Source organism: Rhipicephalus microplus, chromosome 9 (assembly GCF_043290135.1).
Source record: "Rhipicephalus microplus isolate Deutch F79 chromosome 9, USDA_Rmic, whole genome shotgun sequence".
In the NCBI taxonomy this organism is placed as follows: domain Eukaryota; kingdom Metazoa; phylum Arthropoda; class Arachnida; order Ixodida; family Ixodidae; genus Rhipicephalus; species Rhipicephalus microplus.
This window is the reverse complement of record NC_134708.1, coordinates 90,401,734-90,426,516: the sequence shown is the minus strand read 5'-3', so window position 1 is coordinate 90,426,516 and position 24,783 is coordinate 90,401,734. Positions and strand designations below refer to the sequence as shown.

Sequence of the window (24,783 nt, the reverse complement as noted above, 5' to 3'; positions counted from 1 at the left end):
AAGCATAAAAGTCCGGTCCCACCTATAGCTTGCGCTGACCCGTTTGTATCGATTGATCCATTTGTCGACGTCAATGCCATCCTGACCGGAAAATACTCCGGGATCACAAGCAGGAGGTAGAACGACGTATGTAAATGTCACGGAACGGGCATGTGAAGAAGACGATGGTTGTTCAACCTGTGATATGGTTGGACCTATGATGATGCGGCCGTTGAGGAGTTTCGTGATGAAGACAGGGAAGTACCCAGCACTTTCACCACAAATATGTTATGTAAAAATGACACCAGGCGTGTCTATTTACAATCTATATTTAAACTGATGCGCATAGCATCGACTAAGATGGGGACAGCACGCATAACCGACAGACCACTTCCTCGTTGTCGTCTTCTAGCCCCTGGTATGCCAGCTACGTAGCAATATGATGAAAAGATGCGAATTGGTGGTACTTGGAGTGCTAACTAGATGGAAAGACAGACGGACGAACGGACGGACGGGCCGACAGGCAGATGCATGGAGGGACACACTTATGCTTCGCCCGACTGATCACCATTCACTCCCTGAATATGCTGTGATTTTTATTTACATGCGTCCTGGCTGGCACAAAGCAAAACGCTTGGCGCTAGACTCCCAAAGCTGTCCGTGCGCAGGCCTTCATAACAGGGTTCCATGACTCGCCTTTACCCTGCTTTCTTCAGTTGTTACGTGAGTTTACAGGTCCCACGGCTTGTTCCTTTCCTATTCACACAAATGTTAGTTTAAAGTTTGACAAGGGTGTGCTCAACTTTCTTACGTGCCTCATTGCTAATCCAATATCTTGAGATGTCATGCTGTTACTAAAGGTGGCAGTGTTCCTAATTTTTCTATTTCCATCGTGTTGGCAAGGAAGATGATATAGGATTGAGCGACAGCACATCTTCAGCAAATATATGTAGAGCCTGTAGAAGGTAGTACCAAAATATAGGCACAGATAAACAGAGGGCGCTAACTTCAAATAATGCTTTTCTTCCAAAACCCTTTGTGCACTTATTCCAATTTGTCTGACAGAGCAGGATTCTTTAAAGCTGTGAACGAACAAGACGTTGAAATAATAAATGCTGGACAGATTGTTGAGCGTGGAGATGTGTGTATCAGCAAACCATCTGTGACACTGTCGAACAAACAAATACAATATCTGTGCATGTCACAAGCTATATTTCTATGTTGACAGATCTCGCTGCTGTAACTAGCCAACCGAGTGAATAAGCGCACCCTAGTTTTTTTTAAATGAAGGATTTTCAGAAGGTAGCACTATGTTAAATTGTGTCGATAGTTCTTGAAGCCGTTTCCGTCAGCTACCAGGTAATTTACTGAAGAACATTGTGTAAGCTCTGCAGGAGGTTGCTTTCAAGTAGGCTTTGCGTGGTTGGCTTGTACGTACAGGTATTGCCCATTTAATGACGCAGCAGCGTAGTTCAGAACAGTAGAATCGAGAGTAGCTATGTGCATGAGCTACATATCTGTTTGAACATAAGCAGACAACACGTGTTACTCCTCACACACACGATTTCTTTTAGAATGCCAATTTGTAAATAGTCTCATAGAAATATCACTCAGCTTTGTATAGAAAAAAGCTAAAACATATGAGTAGCTTCAACTGCTGCAATCTATAAAGCCTTCTTGAGGTGACGCACAATTTCTGCCAACATATTACTATTTTGGTAATAGGCATGATGTAAAGAGCATCCATCACCTCAACATCAATATGGCTTTGCCACGTCACGTTTAAACGAACCCACCACTTTCCATCATGTTTCACTTTTCAGTAGACTTCCTAGAATGTAGATGCTGCTGCGGTGTGTGTGCCTCATTGCTAATTATTATTCTGGCTTATGAACCCTGACACTTCCATTTTTTCTTGGAGCAATGAGGTGCTTCACATATACCTGTGGTGACATTCCACTGCACTACTTGGATGGAAACAACAATACGGCACAACTCGAGGCTATCACAATTAAAGAAGTTTATCTTTTTTTCTGCATTGATGACACAAACTACCTTGCGCTGGGATTTCGACATTGTTTTTTCATGGAAGTCGTATAAGATTTTTGATATATTATGCTGTTCAGTTAGTATTGGCATTGGTGTGGCCAAGTCTACTTCTTCGTATGCGTCCACCTCGCCTAAAAAGCAATTAAAATAGTTCTTTTTCCCCCTTTTGTGTACTTTTTGTTTTACATGCACCCAAACAGTGCCCGGCTAAAGTGCTCTGGCCTTGCGTTCAGCGTCTGACATGTATATTCAAGATAAATATTCCTAACCACCAGGAGTAAGTGGAAGCATGGGCAATGTTCCTCAGAACGTAGTGGTAAAAACGCAATAGTAATAATCAAGACTAACAGTTGGTCTTCGGGGAGCAATTTGTGGGAGTAACGCATGGTCATGGGGGAGCGACTGAAGAAAGTAGCCGCTGCTCCTCAACAGAAAGAACTGAAAGGAGAGTAATCATTCATCACCCAGCAGTTTCTCCTTTTCGGGGAATAATGGGGGTTTCCTCAATGAAGGAACCCCTATACCTCTGTTGCTCTCTTTTGGATAAGAGTGCGCTCAGTTTAAGTGTTGTTTCAAAGCATCGTGTTCGCCGTAACACAAGTTCTTTTGTCTTTTGAAACCAGCCAATTGTATTGTTGTAACTCTTATCACTGTTCTGTATCTAGTATCCACGTCAAAAGAGGGCTCCTGTATCTGCGTTATGAAAAAAAGTATTCTTCAGTGCACAAACTCTTAAAACTCATTTCTGTGAAGCTCGTACGCCGTATTGTTTGTGGGGTCAAATACTTTGTCGCGCTTGGGTAGATCTATATCGATTGGAGGTACGCTTTGTGATATATCTATCACTTCGCTGCAGCATTGAGTGTGTTGAACTGGGGCGCGGAGCTATCTCCAGTGTTCAGCAAATCAACGAGGGCTGAGATGGAGGAGCTTGTTCGGTAGGCTTCATATGGTTACGGCTTGTGTGTCGGCCGAAGTATCTAAAGTTCTTTGTCGAATTCAGAAATGCTCTCGGTACGTGTGTCTATTTTCTCTTTCCAGGGATCTCGCGTAGTTAGAAATCTTTGTTACCTCTTGACAACATGAACACCTCAGAACGTAAAACAGCCACGCAGCGGGCTTGCAACGCAGCAGCAGCTCGGGTTCGCCGTAAAGACCCCGCGGTGGTAGCCCGGGAGGGCGAAGCTAAGAGGGCTCGCCGTCAAGCAAACCTGAACCGGCGGGCCAGTTAAGCCGTGCGTAACGGCTGCGATGTAGAACCATCCTAGACACCAATCTAACCTAACATGGTCACGCTCACACTCGACCGCAAAACGGGCGCTTCCTACACACGCCAGCAGTTTTCATCTTGTAATACAGTGTAATAATGGTGTGCACAACTCTCAAGAAAGCAGGTACTCTTCGGGTGGATACGAGCACAGTGAGATGCACCATCAGGCACTCGTGTACGTTACAGTCAAGCACTGTACCAACGTGGACAACTGGTGCCTGACCAATGCCAACGAGGACCACCACTTCTACCACAAGACCTCCAGCGAACGCAAGCACATGCTCGGCTAGTATCAGCACCTGGAGCAGCACAGGTTGCCAACGCAAACAAAACGGTACCTTCGGGACGACAGTTATAGCCTGAGAACAGAACAATGACAAAGAGACAAGAAAGAGAGGACCTTTGTTGTCGTTCTGTTCCGGCTATATAAGTGTCGTCATGTCCTACTAACTAGCCGAAACCGCCACACATCGAAGGTACTTTCGTGCCCTGCTAGAAGATGCCAACAGTCAATCGAGTTAACCCTTGGTCCATCAACGCACATCCATCAACGCACAAGTTCATCAACGCACAAGTCCATCAACGCACAAGTTCATCAACGCACAAGTTCATGACATCAGACATAATCCCCTCCTCAGCGAAGCCTGCACGCTCCGCTCCTTTGAGACGTAGAACGCTGGAAACATGCATATGAGTGGATTCGTTCAAGTCGTCTGCACAAAAGATGCGTGGTGTCCTGTGGGCACAGTACTTTGCAAAATATTATATCTTGTCTTTATATGTAATGTATCTAGCTCATAAGTCATAAACCAATCATCTTTAAAGGGTTCTATAGCTGATCGAGGAACGCTCTTCTTGTACTTTAGGAAAGAATATCTCTTGTGTATAGTTCATCGTAATGTATATAGTGCATTCAAACGTAAATGAATGAGCAATATGTATGGAATGCACGTATAAAACGTTATGTCACCCATATATGATAATTAGAGATGTGTATAAAAGATTCGAGTTTCACACAATAATCTCCGAGCAAAATCCTCCAACGTCATTCACTTAGTGGATAAGGCGGTGAGTTCTTTTTATCCTTTTCTTATTTTCACAAAATACTATTTTTTCTGATTGATACAATTTATCATAGCAGCCTCTTGTTGCCTTCCCCTTTTTGCTGTTGTCCTCTCCTTTTTCTTTGTTTGCATTGGGGAGAAGGTATGAAGCATACACACACAAGCGATAATAAATCAGTTGCAGCCTTCAAAAAGACTTGTCCGCTTTTCAGAACGTCGGCCCTGGTGCACATATATCTGTTTTAAAACTTTTCATCGCAAGCTTCCATCATTTTCTTTCTTGCTGTTTTTGCTCGACTATTACACGTTGAAACTTTGCCCCCCCCCCCCCCCTCATAGTGCCCTTATAAATTTCATTGTGTGCCCGTGCGTGCCTATAATATTATTATTTGCTTTTGAAGCTTCTTTTTGTGAAAGCAGCATGTGGTCTGTTATACACCGCTTCTTTTACTGTATCCAATGGATGCTGGAGCTTTCCCATGTCCCGCCACCACAAAAACAGCTCTAGCAGAACTCACACAATAACCAGAAGGTAGGCAAAGGGCGGGGAGAAAAAAACCCTTGCTTCTCGGTGGACGGTTTCATAGCAGAACTGCCAGGCCTTCTGAAATTCTAAGCCGTTGAACAACAAGAAGGTCAAATGCAGTGCGGGACATTCTTCTTAAAGCACTTAAGACCTCTAGCACAAAGGTTTATGCGAGAATAGCTCTTCATTTGATGAACACCTGCCATTTAAAGTGGCGAAATACGTGCGTGAAAGCATTTTGTAAAGCGGAATTCGTTTCCAAGTAATTTGAAATTTTGAAAAAAATGAAATATTATGAGAGTGCTATTGTTTACCGCTGAGTTCTGTTGTTGGAGAGCCCGTAGAAAAAAAACGCGAGCCAACATTGTTCGCTCAAAATACCTCAGTACAGAAAGAATTCACCTGAAGCCCACAATGAAACAGGTAGTCGTAAGCTGTCATCCGATGCAACTGCGAGTGTCTCTGACAATTCTGATCCTTTTTTTCACGGATTCCACAAGTTCTATAGGCTGTCTTCCAAAATGTCGTGCGACCATATACTGCATGAAGGATGTAAGTAATGGTTTTATTCACGCTGAGTGAATTTGCAAAGCTTGTAATGAACAAATCCTAACGGTTTGGTAATAAACTTTATTCGAAGAACACTGACACTTTTGACGCTCTTTAACACCCGGAAACTTCACAAAAAAGGCGCCCAGGCCATATTTTAGAGCATACAAGTGTTTTAAATGTGACGTCCTACCAAAGATGTCAGTATATGAAGTGCTGTTGAGTGAAGTGTTGATGAGTAAAAAACTGCTCACGGGCTGAGTGCCGTTCTCGTCAACCTTGTGCCGCTCGTATGTTCCTCGATCCGTGCTCAATTTTAGAGAAACGGTGAATTTCCCGCAGAAAACGTGCTAAAACCTTTACAATGGTTACGTGTCTGTGTGCTGCATAAGAATGTCATGAAAAGCCGTGAATGAGAGTTTTGTGGCTGAGTCGAAATTTTGACAGGAGGACTTTTGTTCAGCGAAGCTGGAACTGCTCGAGCGCACAATCTTCGTTACGGACACTTTTTTTTATTCGAAAGCTTTCATATTCGTATTCCTGCCGTTTTTTGGTGAAAGGTGTCTTGAAAGGCCATTTTTTTCGTGAGACTGCTTAGAAACAGCGCGAGAACAGGACCACGCTTAGGTGAAATTCAAGTAAAACCCTGGCAAACAAGTAGCACACGTTTATGGTGTCGCAAATTATTCACCGAAAAACGATCCTGAGAACGATGAAGCTTTTTGTGCCAAGAACAAAAAATTAAAAACACGTGGGTCAGCAAGCGTTGAGTCACGCTTCTATTGTAATACTGCTTTTATCAAGTTAAATATGAATTCTTGTATCGGGGCGAGCAATCATTGTAATTTCCTCCCTTTGACTGTGCTACAGTTCATGCAGTTTTTTCTTGTTATTCCTTCTTTTTCTGTATATATCTTTCGTCAAAATAACTTTCGTCAGTTTTTCGTTACCACTTGTCTTTTGTGCTAACTTTATTTGGTATCGTTATCGCCTAGGTTCGACACATTTTATGTGTTAATTTTTTGTCTTCTTCTAGCAAATATACATTTCTTAAAGGTAAATTACAAATGGGGACAAATTGCCATAATAGAAAACGTTATTTAGGTGTTTCCATTGGCTTCTTCAGCTAGCAGTGGCACCCCACAAGTAAGGCATAGGAGCCAGCTTTTGGAGCACGTTGCAAGATTTCCCAAAGAGTTTCCAAAGTAGTGTTGAACAAAGCACAATGTTGCACTTGTTTTACCCAAGTTCTTTCTATCTATCTATCTATCTATCTATCTATCTATCTATCTATCTATCTATCTATCTATCTATCTATCTATCTATCTATCTATTTATCTATCTATCTATCTATCTATCTATTTATCAATAAAATCACGCGAACAACTTGACATGCCTGGTATGAAATTTTGCCACACAATAAAATGTCGCACCTACTTGAAACTGTGGCACAAGATATGCTGACAAGTGACAAAAATACTACACAGCCTATCTTAATCTACGACACCGAAGAAATACAGTTGAAGCTATTTAAGGATTTTCACGGTAACTATAAGCACGGGAACGTGCTTACTTTTGCTGTGTTTGGCTACTCGAACGTGTCACTGAAGCCGTTACTTATATACCGACGTTACTACTCAACCTGCCGTATAGCGTAGGTCATCCTCTGATGCTTACGCCAATGAATGCTTACTCAATTTATTTAGGGAGAAATAGACGTTGTGACCATACAGCTGGGCCATCGTTATGTCAACCATTGAGCCAATAGTTGAACAATAAATGACAAGTGCAGTCAACGTCCCTGGTAAGCCAATGTTGTGTGCACAACTACTCAGTGCTTTAAACTTTCGGATACCTCGTAACGCTTACATTTATTCAGTCTACATGCATCTCAGAAGATGCCTCCTCTTCAGAAATCATCGGCATCTAAAAACTTTTTATTCTTGAATTATTCTAGCCTTGCGTCCCCCACCCGTGTTCCTCCTGTGTCCGGTCTGTCTTAATCAACTTTCAGGAGATGAAAAATTTCTTTTCATTTTATAAAGACCCCAATGAAAGCAACCTATTTGTGGCATAGATGCGATCAAGTGGAAAGTAAATACCGCGATAACTGTGTCTCCATGAAAGTTATGTAATTTATTCTATTTCAACTTGAACCATGTGACCATAAACACGTGCTTTATAACCATGCCATGCCTTCTACCAAGCAGATTCCTTTATCAATTGATGGTGTCTTAAGCGCCTTAGTCTCCTTCTGACCACGCAGTTGTGCGAAATGATTTATTTGCGGATATTTGAATAGTTTCGGTCGGCTAGACAAGCTTTTGTAGTATAGTCGGCGTCACAAATTTAGAAATCACTAGAACTGAAAAGACTACAGTTCTCGAAAATTTCTTCATGTATTTGGTTGACTTACACAATTGAATTTGTTGACAAATTTGGAAAGTATAGGAAATTTATATTTAAGACTGCCTGATTAAGCACCGAGTATAGTAGGCTCTGCTGTCTATCTCATGGTCTATAGATATTGTGCACTGACTGTCGAATGCGTACGCGCAATGAAATCTCTCCCAGCGCATGTCCCTACATACTAGCTTGAAAACTCAATCTCACTTGTTTCAGTAGCAACTGCTACTGAAACAAGTGAGCCTTTCGTCGGCTCACAAAGCAGTCAAAGCTGTCTTGTGCTTTTTGAGGACTACAGGCCTACGTGACCACCTTTCTTTCGTGTAGTGCCACCGCTGCATACGCGCCAGCCGATTGACTGACAATCCTCTTTTTTTCTCTTTCTCTTCTCTTTCCGTTCTCTCTCATCTTTATGCCACCTTCACATTTCCCCAGCGTCGGGTAGCTAACCGGGCAAATGCCTGGTTAACCTCCCTGCCTTCCCTCTTGTTGTCTATCACCCCCCCCCCCCAATCTCAGTTGTGTTTCTGTTTCTTGATAAAAATTAGAATTCAATTTAGCGCCTTTCTCCTCCCGTCTTTTTCTTCCCCCTATTCTTGCCCGCGCGAAATATCAAATCAATAATTTTTGTACACCGCCTGAGTTATCTTTCTTACACAAAAATTATTTTTCTCTCTCTATGAACACACTACAACCAGCTATATTAGCAGAATCTTTAGTAACTTTACTACATTGCTTGCATTGTTTTAATATATTATTTTTTGGCTGATTCACCTTTTAGTTCGTAAACACGTCCCAGAAAATGTGGACGTATAAAATCAGCAAGCAGGGCACCATTAGGTGTCAGTACAATCAGATGCGTGACATCACCCCACAATATATTGTTTACAACAGGACATTCTTGCACAATGAACAAAGGTAAGCTTTTCCTAATTTTTTCTTTCACATATACATAATTTTTTTCATTCTTATGATTTGTAGACGCAGTATAATCCTTCAGGGAGAGTTTCATGTACGACACAGGAACTTGATGGACGTGTACGCCATCGGTACGGTAAATAATTTGAATACTATACTTTAATTAGTGGACGCAATTACACTGACAGCCACGCTTTTTACTGGTATTCATTTTTGTCAAGGTTTTTGCACAGCAGCGTTTTGACAGCGAAGCTGTTGTGGCTGGGCGATGATTGTAGCGTTGTGCCTGAAAACTATCATCACTATGAACAGGCATATGCGAAAGAATTTTGGTAAATCACTGGAGTCGTACTTGCTAAAGTTCTTGCACGACAGCATTTGGCAGCAAAGAGCTGTTCTGGCTAGGCGGCAATTGTGGAGTTGTGCCCGAAAACTGTCTTGTCTTGTCTTGTCGCCTAGAAGATCTTTGTTCATACCCACAAGTCGGATCGGCCACACTGTACCTTATTGCAGATATTTTTTGTACAACGCTTGATAAAAATAGACAGAAATTAGATAAGAACAATAATAATGTTTCTTTGGAAAAACGTGAAAAAGTGCGGAAGAATTCGATAAACCAGAATTTAAAAGCAAATTAACAAGAGTGACATGGCTCTGAACAGGTATGTGGCACAGAGTCTGACCACATTACTGGCAGTCATACCTGCTAATGTTTTTGCGCAACAGCATTTTGGCAGTGAAACTGCTCTGGCTACACGACAATTGTGGAGTAGTGCCCGAAATTTATTATTACTATGAACGAGTATTCGCCACTAAATTAGGGCAAATCCTACCACATAGGATAACTTTAATAGATGAGCGAACAAATACATAGAGGTAAATAAAGAAAGAAACAAAGTGGCGGAGACAACAAAAGAAAAAAATTTATTGCAAAAAAGAGAATGTTTGGCAAGTTGGCACTCGAACCCTCTATTCGAAAACAAGTGTCATATCTACTCGTATAAAATGACACATTTTTACAGCAAAACCTCTTTTGAGAACACAAAATCAGCCGCGTGCGCCGTACTTCTCCACCGCCGCCACTGCTACCACCATTGTTATTAACCACTAACGCGCAAAATAAAAACAGAAATTACAGAAGTAAAAAAAACGAACAAAAAGCATTCAAACCTTGGCTCACCTGCGCGACACCAAGTATTTTAACACATTGCTGAGCCCGTATTTCAAACTGCGAGGCGAACTGACCTTATTGGCAGACAATAAGTTGGGAAAGAAATCGCGATAGTGTGAATAATACAGCGTTTTAGAACAGCAAAAAAAAGCAAACAACCAGGAGTCACACAATGTCACTTTCAGCAAGTGGGTTGTTGAGTGCTTCAACCTAATACAAAAAACTTCAAGCATATATGTCCGTCTTCGTCAGAGACAGTGCCGAAAATCTCCCCAAATTTATTGCAAATGTGTACCATATGCCAAGCTTCTCCGAAGAAGGACGAATAATGAAATAGTAAATTGCTCCCTACTGCACAAAATTAGGATCATTATAGACGTAGTGGAGGCCCAGCAATAGTGCTTGTAGCAGTTACACAGCGAGTCCTCAGAAAAGGCATTGAAAGGCCCGACTCCCAGCTTTTGCTTTCAGTGTGCTGCACGTTCTGCGCAGACTTGGTAGTTTTTCCTTTCATGATGTTTCTTTACACAACGCTTATTTGAAATTGTCACAAAGCAAAACCCAGCCTCCCTGTACACTTGTGATACTCGCAGTACCAATATCCTGATGTATAACGGGGATCCCAAACAACGCTCGATGCACGCATCCCGGAGGCACATGTTAGAGCAGTAATAATGGCACTCAAAACCAACTCCTCCCCGAGCACTGAAGGAATAACGAACAGAAGTATAGGAAACCTGCACAACGCTTCCATCAGCGCTATGACGACGTACATGTAAGAAATTCGGGCTAAACACCTGCTACTCAGCCAGTGGAAGTCGGCAACAGTAATTCTAATTCTAAAGCCAGGCAAACTCGCGACAATAGTAAATTAAAGACATATTTCTCTAAACTCGTGATAAGGAGAACTGAAGAACACGTAGCTCAGACCCGACTAATGTGTTTCACATAAAATAATGACTTGTAGCCGCTGTAGACGGTCGTCTTCCGACAGGGCTTGGGCACGCAGGACATGTTGCTCCAACTCAAACAAGATATAATCGGTACGCGTTCCATAGATGCTAAAGTAATTCTTAGCCTGGAATTGACAAGAGCCTTCGATATTGTTACTCACGATTCTGATTTCCGGAAGACCATGCAGGATAGGAGCGCTAACTTAGGGTTAGATTCAGGACGTTTTGTCAGACAAAATTGTCTGCTTAAAGTTTCAAAACATTGAATCGCCCCCAATCTATTTATGTTCCAAGAATGTGCCACAGTGGTGAATTCTTTGTCTGTTCCATATGGCAATGTGGGACCTCTCTGATGCTTTAAAAAACATAGAGATGCGAAAATTCAGTATGTATGTGGATGACATCACTCTATGGACTAACAAGAGAAGTGATGCGAAGAATAAGGAGTGCCTAGAGGTGGCGGCGGACATTGTGGTGATAGATAGATATAGATAGCCAGATAGGTAAATATAGATAGATAGATAGACTGATAAATAGATAGATAAGTAGATATATATATAGATAGATAGATAGATAGATAGATAGATAGATAGACAGATAGATAGATAGATAGATAGATACATAGAAAGATAGATAGATAGATAGATAGATAGATAGATAGATAGGTAGATAGATAGATAGATAGATAGATAGATAGATAGATAGATAGATTGGGCAGAGTTGTCCTCAATTTTGTTTGCCGGCCAACCGATAGGAAACCACAAGTAAAATAATAAACCTTTTTGAAAGACTGCCGAGAAAAATTAAATATTTCCCTTCCTCCCCCGAAGCACGCACCCCATAGTGCATGCATAGAGGAGCAAAAGAGAGCACAAACTGTAATGAAAAGATTTCGATTAATGGACTTGAAGTCAGCTGCGTACGGGGACGCGGCAAGTGGCAAATCGGGCGTGGTTGTCACCTTGAAATTCCACAGAGAAGGTGTCCAGTATCGGCTGCCACTTTTAGAATCTTCAAAACGGAAACAGCTGAAGAACTTGCGAAAGCGCTCACTTAATTTGGAACGCAAGATCATTTTATAATCGGCCATAGCAAGACGATCATCTGGATTTTTATCAAAGGTAGGATCTCGCCAAAAGCGGCAATGGTTCTGTCCGGTAGATGGGTAAACAGAAAACTTAGCCTAATTTGGACCCCAGCGCACAAATTCATCCCTGACAACGAGGCGGCCCACGAGTTAGCTCGAGCTCTCTGCTTCCGGGTGTCTGCGGAGTCGCTTGACTGCCAGAACAAGGACGATCGTCAACAAAATTTCACTGAAATCGTTTAAAATTATCGGCTACTTAGGAAAGCAGTGCCTCCTCGAATAAAAGCCTAAACAATAGGGAGGCAGGCGCATGATGGCACTCGCAAGCTGCCAAGTTCTTAAACCTGGTCTGGGCGTATCATGTGTAGAAAGACAATAGACAAACCGATATACGCAAGCACTGTGAGGCAAGAGGAACCCTCAGCCACATACTATGGGAGTGTGATGGCTTTCCAGGAGCTAAGTGAAAGTTTAACTGTAGAGAGGCCTGCGAAGCCTTGCTGCGGAGCGAGGACCCTGATTAGTAGCAACAAGCAATCTACCTGGCAGAAGAATCCGCAAGGAGTCGGAACCTCTTCACCTGCTTCTAAACTCAGAGGTGCCGGCCCCCGTCACTTACGCATGTGTGCCGGGGATGGAGAGTAGGGGGCCTCCCTATACTGCGAAACAATAATGTCTTCATTCATTTATCCAGCCATCGTAGTATTGTTAAAGTAGTGCGTTTATCAGTGCACTTCAAGCAAGCCTTCGCGCTTGAATTTAAGCCAACTGGTCAAAGTTGCTGCTGTGCACGTAGTGTAACAAGGGCTGGGGAGAAGTGAGCAAGGGGAGGAGAGGGGATGGTGAGAAAAAAGCAAACGTTGATAGAAGAAGGAAGAACACATAGCACTGACAAGACAGGAGACGAGTAGAAACAAATGCGGAGAGAGAAAGAAAGAGCGATAACAAGGAAATGGATAATAATAAGTAGATTTAGAACAAAAGCGACCGAAATAACAATGAGAGGTGCTTAGAATAACAGAACTGAGCTAGTTAGTAAACATTCATTTCTAAAAGACTGGTCTGCCAACGAGGAGGCAAGAAAGAAAGAAAGAAAGAACGAAAGAAAGAAAGAAAGAAAGAAAGAAAGAAAAAAAGACACTACATATACTTTGGCGTTTTGGGTGTCTTGATATATATTTATTACGAATACGGTGACTTGCTACGCAGGCAAGTCACCGTACACATACGGTGACTTGCCTGCGTTAGCTCTGCGGCGTCTAACACAGTGCTGTGTTTTCATTGAACGCGGAGCGCGGACAGTTGAATTTCGTCAGTTCGCAGGAAATTTAGGCAGAAGCATTAGCAAATACTTATGAAAATCTCTGTTTTATCGCTCCGTCATAGAAATCGGTAAAACACGAAAGCAAAACGTGTCCTTACAAAAGCTGTCGTTTATTGTACATTGATATGAGAGCTAGCACAATGTAAAGTGGTGCTGCACAGCTGTAACGCCGCTTAAGTTGGACGCATCAACGTTTACACTTAGTCATGCATCCCCATCCGGACGACTAACATCTATCACTAATGATTCAGCAAACTCTTGTGGACATAGGCAAGTGCAAAACCGGGCAAAGCTACGTGACGGCATGAAGAACGTGAGTGAATAAACGCCGAACTGGGCTTGAGGTCGCCAACTTGCGGCATGTTCGAGTTATTGAACACCGCTGCCCAACCAAAGGAAACCCAGCGCAAGTCGAATTTTTCATTTGATCGGCCATAATTATTTTCGGGGTGAGCGTGACTGGACAACGTGGATAGAAAGCCAGGCCAAACTGGTGGGTGTCGCAGAGCTTTGTTTGAAATTGTCGCGAACAAAACAAGCCCGACAGCGAGGAGTTGACTTGAACCCGAGGAACAAAAATTTCTTTTCTTCTTCACACCCAAAAATCAGTATGAGCCACAGCGCTCGTTTTTCAATGGTGACAAGTGTCATTACCCCCTCCTCTCCCATGAAGCATCGTCTTGATGCTCTGCATGAAGGCAAAAAAGGAAAAAATGAGAAGAAGGTTACTAGAGAAGCAAAACAAATGACGTAACGCGAAACAGCACTGTCAGTTGTAAGAACGAATTCAAATTAGAAAAATAGGAAAGAAAGTAAGAAAAAGAAGAAAAAAAAACAACTACGCAAAGTCACCAATAAAGCTTGTCACTCCACTGGTGAGTCGCAGCACGAAAAGTACGATTTGAGCCTTGAAACGTGAATGACTTCAGTTTGCGAGGAGTGACGAGAACGTCTCGAAGTGCCTTCTGAGAGAACTTCATACGTAGCATCGGCGTGACGTCGTACGACCTTGTAAGGGCCGAAGTAGGGACGAAGCAGCTTTTCTGAACGGCCACGCTGTCGAATAGGGGTCAAGACCCAGACTTTCTTACCAGGCTTGAAAATAACTTCATGGTGACGAAGATTGTAGCGGCGTGCGCCTGCGACTTGGTGACACTGAATACGACGGCGAGCAAGTTGACAGGCTTCCTCTGCGCACTGCACGAGCTTGGCGGCATCTAAAGAATACAATCCCAAGTTGTCGAAAAGGAGCCTGGCGTCGAGCATTGTTGTCACCTCCCGACCATGGACTAATCGAAAAAAGTGTGAAACCAGTATTTTCTTGTACAGCAGTATTACACGCGAACGTTCTGTAAGAAAGGATATCATCGCAGTTCTTGTGGTTGATGTCCACATACATTTACAGAATGTGGACAGTTGTGTTGTTAAGTCGATTAGTGAGCATGTTTGCTAGTGGTGGCAATCTGTTGGTTTACGATGTTTTGTGCCACTTAATCGCAAGACTTCCTGCATCATCTCCGTAGTAAAAACTGTCCCACGATCAGTTACGACGACGGCTGGCGCACCGTGACGTAGAACGAGGTTGTTAACAAAACAATGGGCGACGTCTGCTGCAGTAGCTTTCGGAAGCGTTTTAATTTCGCAGTAGCATGTTAAGTAGCCAGAAGCGACTACAATCCAGTGGTTTTCAGACGAACACGTGGGAAATGATCCCAGAAAGTTCATGCCAATGTGATAAAGAGGCGCCTTCAGTGGCTCTATTGGTTGTAGCAGTCGTGCTGGTAGTAAAGGTGGAATCTTACGCTGCTGACAGTCGTGGCATGTGCAAACGTAGTGCTTCACAGTCTTTGCGAGACGTGGCCAGCAGTAGGAGCGGCGAATCCGTTGCAGCGTGCGCGCATAACTGAGTTGCCCGGACGGTGCCTCTTCATGACCCGAACATGTCGCAATAAGGATGGCGCAACAAGCAAATGCGCAGAATGTGTAGAATCAAAGTTTTTTAGGAGCGAAGCTCCTTAAGGCGTGGGCTGTGCGTCCCCTGTATGTAGCCACCTCTCGTTCAGTTCTAAGTATTACGCTAGCCACCGCCCGATCTAAAGGGTACAGCCATATCCATCCATCCATCCGTCCGTCCATCCATCCATCCATCCATCCATCCATCCATCCATCCATCCATCCATCCATCCATCCATCCATCCATCCGTCCATCCGTCCGTCCGCCCGTCCGTCCGTCCGTCCGTCCGTCCGTCCATCCATCCATCCGTCCATCCATCCATCCGTCCGTCCGTCCGTCCGTCTGTCCGTCCATCCATCCAACCGTCCATCCGTCCATCCGTCCATCCAACCATCCGTCCATCCGTCCGTCCGTCCGTCCATCCGTCCGTCCGTCCGTCCATCCGTCCGTCCGTCCAAAAGATGCAAGATGTTATAAACTAGACGGCGGTACGTGTAGTTGATTATGAAAGATGCGAGGTGTTATAAAATAGGAATGATGCCACATATGGCGCGTGTCATCGTTCGATATAGTGCGGCGACGTACGCTAGGGGAAGCGTTGCAATAAAATCGAGTGGGCAAAATGCACGGAGGATTCATGGTTTACCAGGTTTACCTCCGGAGCTTCGCCCACTCATCATCATTCACTTCGTGGATATGGCGGCACTTTTTTGTGGTAGTGCCCACTTAGACATCAAGTGGCTTTCATTTGTTAGTCGCTGGCTACGTTAATTTAAAAATCAATAAATATTTTTGTTTTCGAAGATATGATCCAAGACTAGTATCGATGACTTAAACTCCAAAAAAATTTGCCTTGAATTTGAGGCTTACTAAAAAAAAGAAGCTAGTAACACAAGGACGCCCTTTGAGTCCTATCTGACCTGAAAAGGTTGCCAAGTTAAACTAGTTGGGCGTGGCTCCTTATGAATCGCCGAATGCCAACAGCTCATCATTCCCCTAGTAAGATGGCTGCCGCAGCTGCCATTTTTGCAGTTGGCACAGCTTCACTTGTGGGCAAGAATTTTCACTGCAGCATTTTTTTATAAAACCCTTCATCTCGGAAACTGCAGGAGGAAAGGGGGCGTGCGAAAATTTGAGGAGGGTGACAATCGCGTCCTTTTATGTAGACAATGAGCGGGATGAGCTTCGAGTCGTCATGCTGTTTCTAAGCCAATCTGCTTGCTGATACGGCAGAAAGAAAAGTGTCATCGTCTTTAAGGCCAGTGTTCTTGTTTTCGACTGGTGCATGTGACAGACAGTCAGCGTCAGTATGATTCGGCCTAGATTTATGAATGACGGTTACGTCGACTTCTTGTAGGTGAAGGTTCTAGCGTACTAGACGACCTGGCTGATCTTTGAGACTCGCGAGGGAACAAAGAGAATGGTTGTCGCCAGCTACCCTAAATGGGTGGCAATACAAGTATGGAAGAAACTTAGTTATAGCCCAGACAACAGCAAGAAATTCTTTTTCGGTCGAATAATAGTTCTTCTCCACTGGGGATAACGTTCGGCTCCTAAAGCGATCACGCACTGGGCGCCATTATGCCACTGAGCTAATACCACTCCCAGTCCTGGCGTCATTGTGCACCTCCGTGTCGGTGCTTTCATCAAAAGGACCCAATACATGTGGAGCCTGCAGACAATTTTAAGGGTGTCAAACACACGGTGCAGGACTGGACCCCAAACAAACGAAACACCATCGTTTGTAAACTTGTTTAGGGGTTCAGCGAGCTTCGAAAAGTTTCTCACAAAGCTTCTGTAGTTCGCACAGAGCCCCATAAATTGGCTTGGTCGTGCTTATTTGTGGGCACGTGAAATGCGGCAACGGCGTGGGTTTTGTCCGTATCTGGGCAGCTGCCGGCATGGCTCACAGCATTACCAAGGATCTTCAGTTCTTCGTATCTAAAATGGCATTTCTCTGGTTTGACAGGAAGCCCCATTGTTCTAATTGCCTGAAGAACTGCCTGAAGGTGCTGGACGTGTTGTTAGAACGTTTCTGCAAAAACCACGACGTCGTCAAAATAAACCAGACGTGATTTCAATTGGAGCCCCGTGAAAACCGTATACATCATCTTTGGGAAATTAGCTGGCACTAAGCATAGACCTAAAGGCAAGACTTTAAGCTCGTACAGGCCATCGTGAGTAATAAAAGCCTTCTTTTTGTGGTCACGCTTGTCCACTGTGATTTGCCAGTAGCCACTACGCAAATTCAATTAGGAAAAAAACTTAGCATTGCGTATAAGGTATAGTCAGTCATCTATCCGGGGTAGAGAATAAACATCTTTTTCGTTAACCTTGTTTATTTGTGGTAATCAACGCAAAAGCGCAACGTACGATCCAATTCTTCTTTACTAATACAACTGGCGAAGCCCAGGGGCTGGTGGATGGCTGGATGACGTCGTCTTGAAGCATCTGTTGGACTTAGTCACGCTTAGCGTCTTGGTCCTTTTGGGACACCCTATAGGCATGTTGTCGGATAGGTCTCTCTGCGGGTTCCGTAATGATACGATGCTGGGCAAATGGCGTCTGGTTAAGCCTCGACGTTGTAGCAAAGCAGTCTCGAAATGAGCCGAGTATACGCAAAAGTCTTTATCGCTCTGCCGAAGGTAGACCCTCGTTCACGTCGAGAGTGCTCGCGAAGGCCTCGTCAGACTGGTTTTTCGACAAAAGGGAAGCTAACGTGGACGAACCTTCAGTATCGGCAAGTTCTTCGAAATATGCACTAGCAGTTTGTCTCGTTACAAGGTGGCAACATTCGTCGCTCAAGTTCATGATTAGGACATGAGCATGTTTTTGCTAGGTTGGACGATTCCTCGCGCAACGCAAATTTGTGGCGAAATAAGAAGACAAGTCAGCCTGCGCAATTATTCAGACACGTCCTGGCCCAATTATACCTTAACAAAGAGCCTGCTTCGAGGCCGGAGAGTTAAAGAATCGTCAGTCGCACAGAGCGCTCTCCTCGAGAATCGCGTATCGGTAATTGTAGCACTAAGCAGATTCTCAAACGACACAAGTAATTTACGGAGGTCAATGACTGCACCGTATTCACGAAAAAAAGTCCAGTCCCAGAGTGATTGGCTGAGATCACACGCGGAATACGAAGAAATACCCCGTGAATGTCGACGCAAGGATTGAAATACGTGCCGTGCACAGATGGCCACCTGTCGTGCGCAATTGGGTTCCTTGCCACGGTGTGGTAAGTTTCCTCAGTTGAGATGCCAGTGCGGTGCTCATCACGAAATCGTTAGCACCGGTGTCGATGTATTTGCTTAGCGCAAGACTACGAGTAGTTACGATGCAACTACAGAAGAAGACACTAGGACAGAAAAAGCGCTGACTAATGTCACAGGCACGGATTAAATGCCATTCCCTAGAAACAAGCCGACTGGTAATTCCTGTGAAGGAAGAGAAGCAGACCAGAGGAAAGCCCCCGGTCGAGGTGAGAAAAATGGCATCTGCCTGGTCTTACTATCTGGAAATACACTCGCTAATGAAGTGGGACACTATAAAAACGCCTATGAAAAAATATTAATAAAAAAATTAAAAAAATCAAGCACAACTACTGACTTCTTGGTCAAACCCTCAAAAGAAGCAAACGTAAGTTCTGCTGTCTGTCTGTAGAACGAGGCCCCACTGCCTTCTCCTTCACCTAAAACCGAGTATGAGCCACAGCGCTCGTTCTTTAAAGTTGACATGCGTCACTATGAAGGAATTACATCAGTGACCGCGACGCTTGGAGTAGAGCCACCACCTAGGGGTGTTCTTGACGTTGACTAAATTGAAGTTTTTCTATTATAAACGCGCCGAATGGGATGGACGCCCAGACACGACGCGTTGAAAGAAATGATCACGATTGTCATAGTCATGATGCCGTCCTTCATTATACCAAGAATGCTGTGAGAAGACATGAGCAGATATGATGGTCGGTTTTCATACACCTGCAAAGAATGCAACCTCACCATAATCGACAACCTGCGCGGCATCTGTTGTCGCAGATCCACAGGTCACAGGTTTGAACTCCCATTGAAAGACTTTTTTTTTGTCTTCTGATGTGGCGAATTTTTTGAACGTCACTTTCGTGACGGAAATACGTCATTGCAGTATTGGTGAATCTCGCTATGAAATTGTTTTTGCTTAAAAAGTTCTTTCTCTCTCATGCTGTGTTATTAAACGTCATGCTTTTGAGATTCGTCATCAGAAAGTGCCTCCAGCTTTTGGCAAGATGGCACGACCCCAAGAACTGTAAACCTAATATAGCCAATGATCTGCCGATTTCAATTCACCGCAGGGCTACAAAGATATTTGAGCTTGATCTTCACAAAAAATATACTAATTAGATTTGTAACTGTGATTGAAATAAACATACAATTCTCACCGGTTGTTAAATTATTACAAATCTTCCTCATACGGTGATGCAGGTCTCCATACCCTTTTCTGTGACAATACAGGAACCCTGATGTCGGCAGCAATCGCTGCTAATTATTAAAGATATACAAAGTGATGGTCACTCAGCATGTGTCCATTTTCCGCAGAGCTATCTCAACGATAGGCCGCGGAATGTTATTATAAAATGTAAAGCTTTTTATTCACCATTAAAACATTGCGTTAGATGTAGAAAGACGTATGTATAGAATAAAGGAAGGCAACTGCAAACATCACGACAATTATGAATCATTTTGTGAGGTTTCGCATTCTCCTAATGTATTCTTTCTCTCAAGTGTTCATAATGCTTATGATTTTAGCCAGACTGTTTTCTACTTTCAGACTTAGGATCGAGACTTATTGGTACAGAAACATTGCTCTACATGGCTAAAAATGCATCGTGTGGTGTTGTGATGATCCATCCAACAGGGAGTATGCTTCATGGTTCACTTTTTTTTTTGCTACATAGGATCATTTCAATATATTGCAAAACACTCTGTGGCTACTTACATTACTATGGCTTGCTAGGGCGAAGCATTCTAGTGTTCAGTTCAGTGCAAATTCACAACACAAACGCTAATATTTGTAAACGTAATTGAATTTGTTACAGCCGTGAAATAGGTGTCAGGGTTGAGGCACCGGCTAGTTGGTTCATGCTGACAATAAAAAAACAAAAAAAAAACAGCGCGAAACTTACTCGGGCACACAAAATAAAAAAGGCGTGACAACAGAGCTGACAGAACTGATTTTAATTTTCTCACACGTGGGCACATGCATATACCGACGCTAAAAATACCTAAAAAATCAAATAAAGTGAAGATTTCATACGCTTGCTACTAAGGCTACATATGCTGGAATGGATATTTCGATGCTGCTGAGAAAAGTATGATTGGCGCCATCGCGAATTCGAGGTGATTAGGTCATTGTCTGGTCAAACAATTGGTGACAGTTTTCTTGTATTTTCTCGATTCTAGACTTGTCATAGGAAGACGAACTTTACGCGCAATTCAGTACATGTGCCGTTTTTCTTACTTCAGTCACTCGTACACACAAGATAGAAAGGCACGACAACAGTGCTGACTAAGAACTGATTTTCATTTTTCCCATGTTGGCACATGTATATATTGACGTTAAAGATACTACAAAAAGCAAATGAGGTCATGTGTTGATACGCTTGCCACTAGTGACTACTTTTTGCCGGATTGAAATTTTGACGGTGGTTACAAAAAGTATGAACGACGCCATTGCGAATTTGAAGTGATTAGGTCATTGTCTTGTTAAGAAATGGGCGACAGATTTTTCGCATTATCTCGGTTCTGAACTTCTCAGTAGAAGACGAACTTTACGTGCAATTCAGTACATGCACCATTTTTCTTATTTAACTGAAAGTCTGGACATACTAGGGTGCCTGCCAGCAACCTCCCTGCAAAGTGTAAGTGAGCGGACTGCTGAGAGTGCAGCGAGGCGGGTTTGTTGTAGACTGAGATCTTGAGGTGTGCTAAACCTATTTCAAGATTTACATGTGCAATGGCTAAATGACCATTAGGCCACATGTTCTGCCCATGGCTCCAACTTTTCTGCTGCAGTACCCTCAGTTTGGCATGCAGACTTCATTTTCATACCTTGCGGGCAGACCAGAAAACTGGCTTCTGTAGACAACCCTCAAAAAATTTAGAGAAGCGAATATTTAGTAGGAGCTTGACTGCTCAAAAAGCGTAGTGCACTCAATGGGAACGTTACGCAGTGCTTTCAGAAAAGTCAGTTTCATTGTTCCAGCGTGTACATCCAGGAAGACAACACATGCCATCCCTCTCTTGTAGCCACTGCTTCGCTTTATATTCACTACAACTGATACTAATTCGACACAACTATTCTGCATGAGGCGCTTGTATTCGGAATGAACGCAAAAATGTATTACATTTTTTCCGGTGAAAGTGGAGCCCTCAGTCCAGGGCCCATGTGGCCTTTGCCATCGTGGAAGCTCTGTCGATCAGCTTGAGCTGTTCTTCAGGTTTAGAGCAGGACAGCGCAGCCTCTCACTGCTCCGGTCTTGGTGTACAGTTTCTTGGCACTACTTGTGCCCGGTAATATACGCCAATACATGTCCGCTAAGCAGAAAACACTCCACACTTTACCACATGACATGGTTCTGCTAGCATTCAGACACACTCCTGGTGTATGCCCTTTCTCAACACTCACCGCTGGAGCCATCAGGATTCAGATACTTCCAATCTAAAAGACCGAAGCGGAAAGAGTCTTTTGTCCTATAACCTTAACTAACCTGTAATTTGCAATAAGATGAAGCATGATCTTTCATAGTTCGCCTTAGGTACCAAATGTGGCTTTGGCGTACTGTAGAAGGCGTCGACGAACCCTCTATTTAAAGGAAAGTTCTTCGCCAAAGTACGCTTGGCTGTGCTGGGTTTTCCAGCAATTACGAATAGTGTTCCTTCCGTGTTGTCAGGAAAATGATATGGGATAATGAACTTAGGGGTATGTACGAGCGGTAAGGAGATACTTGGCGCGTGTGCAATTTGGTATTAGGTATATTTCACCGTTCTCGGTGAGTGTGCACAGTACTATAATTGCTACATAAGATTCTGTCTATTCGTCCATTTTTATGCTTTGAAGCATTGAATTCATGCATGAAGAGGAACTATAGTAAATGGGCAGTGTCACCCGGTACTATATTAGTTCACACCCAAAGGTACAATAATCAGTAACGATTGGCTTCTTCGGGACTTCTCTCAAGTTACTTTTAATAAACGTTTTTATAGGTTCATATGAATCTAAAACTGTCTACAAACAACTCTGACGCTTTAATCTAAAGAATAACCGCATTTTCGGATTTCGAATGAGCGCATCGCAATTAAGGGATATCATGAGCGTTCCACTCATAACGAGTGGTAACTCTTTCGCCACCAATCGGGCCTCACGGCTAGTTATAGAATAAGGCACTCCAAAGTCTCCCATGGGGAACTTGAAGACACAGCTGGCAATGAATATTGTCCAAATAATGTAGGAGTTATAAACTGTACTGCATATACGGGGTGAAACATAATTTGCGATATTTATTACTATAGTTATGCCATACTTATCTAGAGTGGCAACGTTTCTTTGCTGAGTTTGAAGAGAATTGGTGACTTTTGCTTGTCGTTTGGCGGTATTGACTCGACGGCCAAAGAGAATGATGCCTGGAGCCGCTATTTTTTTTCCGTGTTCCTTAATGTGGAGCCCCACAATCACGCACTATGCATGTCAACTATGCTTCAAGTAACCAATTTCTTTTTTGTAAAAGGGTTAAGGAAGACATGTTTTAACCATTTCATGTATCAGTTAGTCCTATCAGTTAGTTGATATCTTCTACTTCTGCTGCTTCAATTATTCTTGATTTTTTGTTTCTTTGTTTCTTGCTAGTACTGTTTTTTGGAAAACAATCGTTTGCATCCACAATCCCTGCAACAGAAGCCTAGATGGCCCCTGATAGATATAAATATGCTGTAGTGAGGATCCTTAAGTCGTTCATTATGATGTTTTTTTGTTTGCTCTGTATAATTTTTTCCAGACGACAATAAATGGATCGATACCTTCAATACAATTCACATATCAATTTGGATGTTTTATGGGGCACGACTGTGGCTGCCTTCGTTTAGTTTTTTCTTTACGTTTTTTTCCTTTCTTTCATAGATGGAGTGACTTATTACGAACTTCGCGTTAGAAACGCTTACATTGACACTGTTCCTGATCGACACTGCGGAAGACACTTTCGTCGTGTAGCTGGAAGTGGCATATTTACTTACCGTCCAGACTGTAAGAATATGACCATACCACGCAAGTGAACGCTTCATAGATAGGAGGTAGGCGTCAACTTGTTGTCTGTAATTGCTTACAACGTAGCAATAAACAGATGCTTCGCATACAGAATCGTTGCTTTCTTGTCAATTGGCTACGCCTACTAAATAGTCATTAAGGTAATTTTCATTTCCAATCTACGGTGGAATGTACAATTGTAATTAGTATGAAAATAGACAGGTAAAAGGATGCGACTTCCGGCTGAATTGTGTCGCAGAACGTCTGGTTAAATTTTACATATGCCATGTTTCCGTCTTAAAAGTGGTCCCCGCAGGGGTGTCTGGGAAAGCAAGTGTTTGGTGTGTAATGATACCATGGAACCGAGCTAACAGGGGGTTTCGGCCTCTACAACGCCTGGCTGTGCCTGGTTGAGCCGTGTCCGCGTAAAAGAGGATTCTTGTGGTTCAGCCGATGCCGAGTGATTGGACCTTTCAGGCCCCCAGGCAGATTCACCACACCCCTTTCGCACTGGCTTCACGTAGACGGCACCCCTGGGCTGACCCACCCAGGAGAAGTTGGCAGCCGCCTTTTCCTATCTCTGTCTGTCCCTAGATCTTTGTCTTTATCTCTCACTTTTCATTTGCCCTGCCTTTTACTTTCTTGCGTTTATTGCCAAACTTCTTGGCGGCTATGATTAACCCTTCGCGCATAGCTTACCTTGGTCTGGGAGCATTGGGTTATAGTAGCATTGTACGGCTGGCGTCTGCAGGTTTGAGCATCCATAAACTTGAAGCGTCCCTGCGTTGGGCTGCACGGTGGGTGGATGCCAACGCTTCTGAAGAAAATTAAACAGGCATACATAGACCTTTTCCTCTGTTAGGTGATCATACCACCTTAAACTGCGTACGCACCGAATACATTGGTTTTTTCAACTGTTCAAATTAAAACTTCCCCCAGTTTCTTGTCATATATAGTGAAAAAAGTGGCAAGCAAACCAGAACTGTATCCTCCGTTGTAGTAGCCAGGTGTCTTACAGAAACTCTTGGGGCCGAGTACAAAGTTACCAAAATGTCCAGCGGAGACCTCCTCGTCGGAGTTCGAGAAAAAAAACAGCTTGAAATCAACGAAGGAAAAAACCCAATCTTTCAACTTTTGGGACACTCCAATCACTGTAACACCACACAGAGCAAAAAATTAAACTCGTGGAGTGGTGTCTGACGCTGATTTGCTTGGCCTGACGAAAGCGATACTTCTGGAGGGGTGGAAGAGTCAGCATGTAA

The 24,783-nt window shown here is 43.3% G+C and overlaps 2 protein-coding genes across 2 annotated transcripts in view; one reads left to right on the top strand and one right to left on the bottom strand.

Moving 5' to 3' along the window:
- LOC119163154 (uncharacterized) overlaps positions 1-24,783 on the bottom strand; it is a 511,564-nt gene that overhangs the window by 260,762 nt on the left and 226,019 nt on the right. The window lies entirely within an intron of this gene.
- Positions 5,261-23,635, top strand: LOC119165554 (uncharacterized). The gene is made up of 5 exons (XM_075874055.1): positions 5,261-5,440; positions 8,625-8,761; positions 8,825-8,892; positions 20,054-20,143; positions 23,399-23,635. Exons 1-5 carry the CDS (start codon positions 5,303-5,305, stop codon positions 23,548-23,550), a joined length of 585 nt encoding a protein of 194 aa, XP_075730170.1. The 5' UTR covers positions 5,261-5,302; the 3' UTR covers positions 23,551-23,635.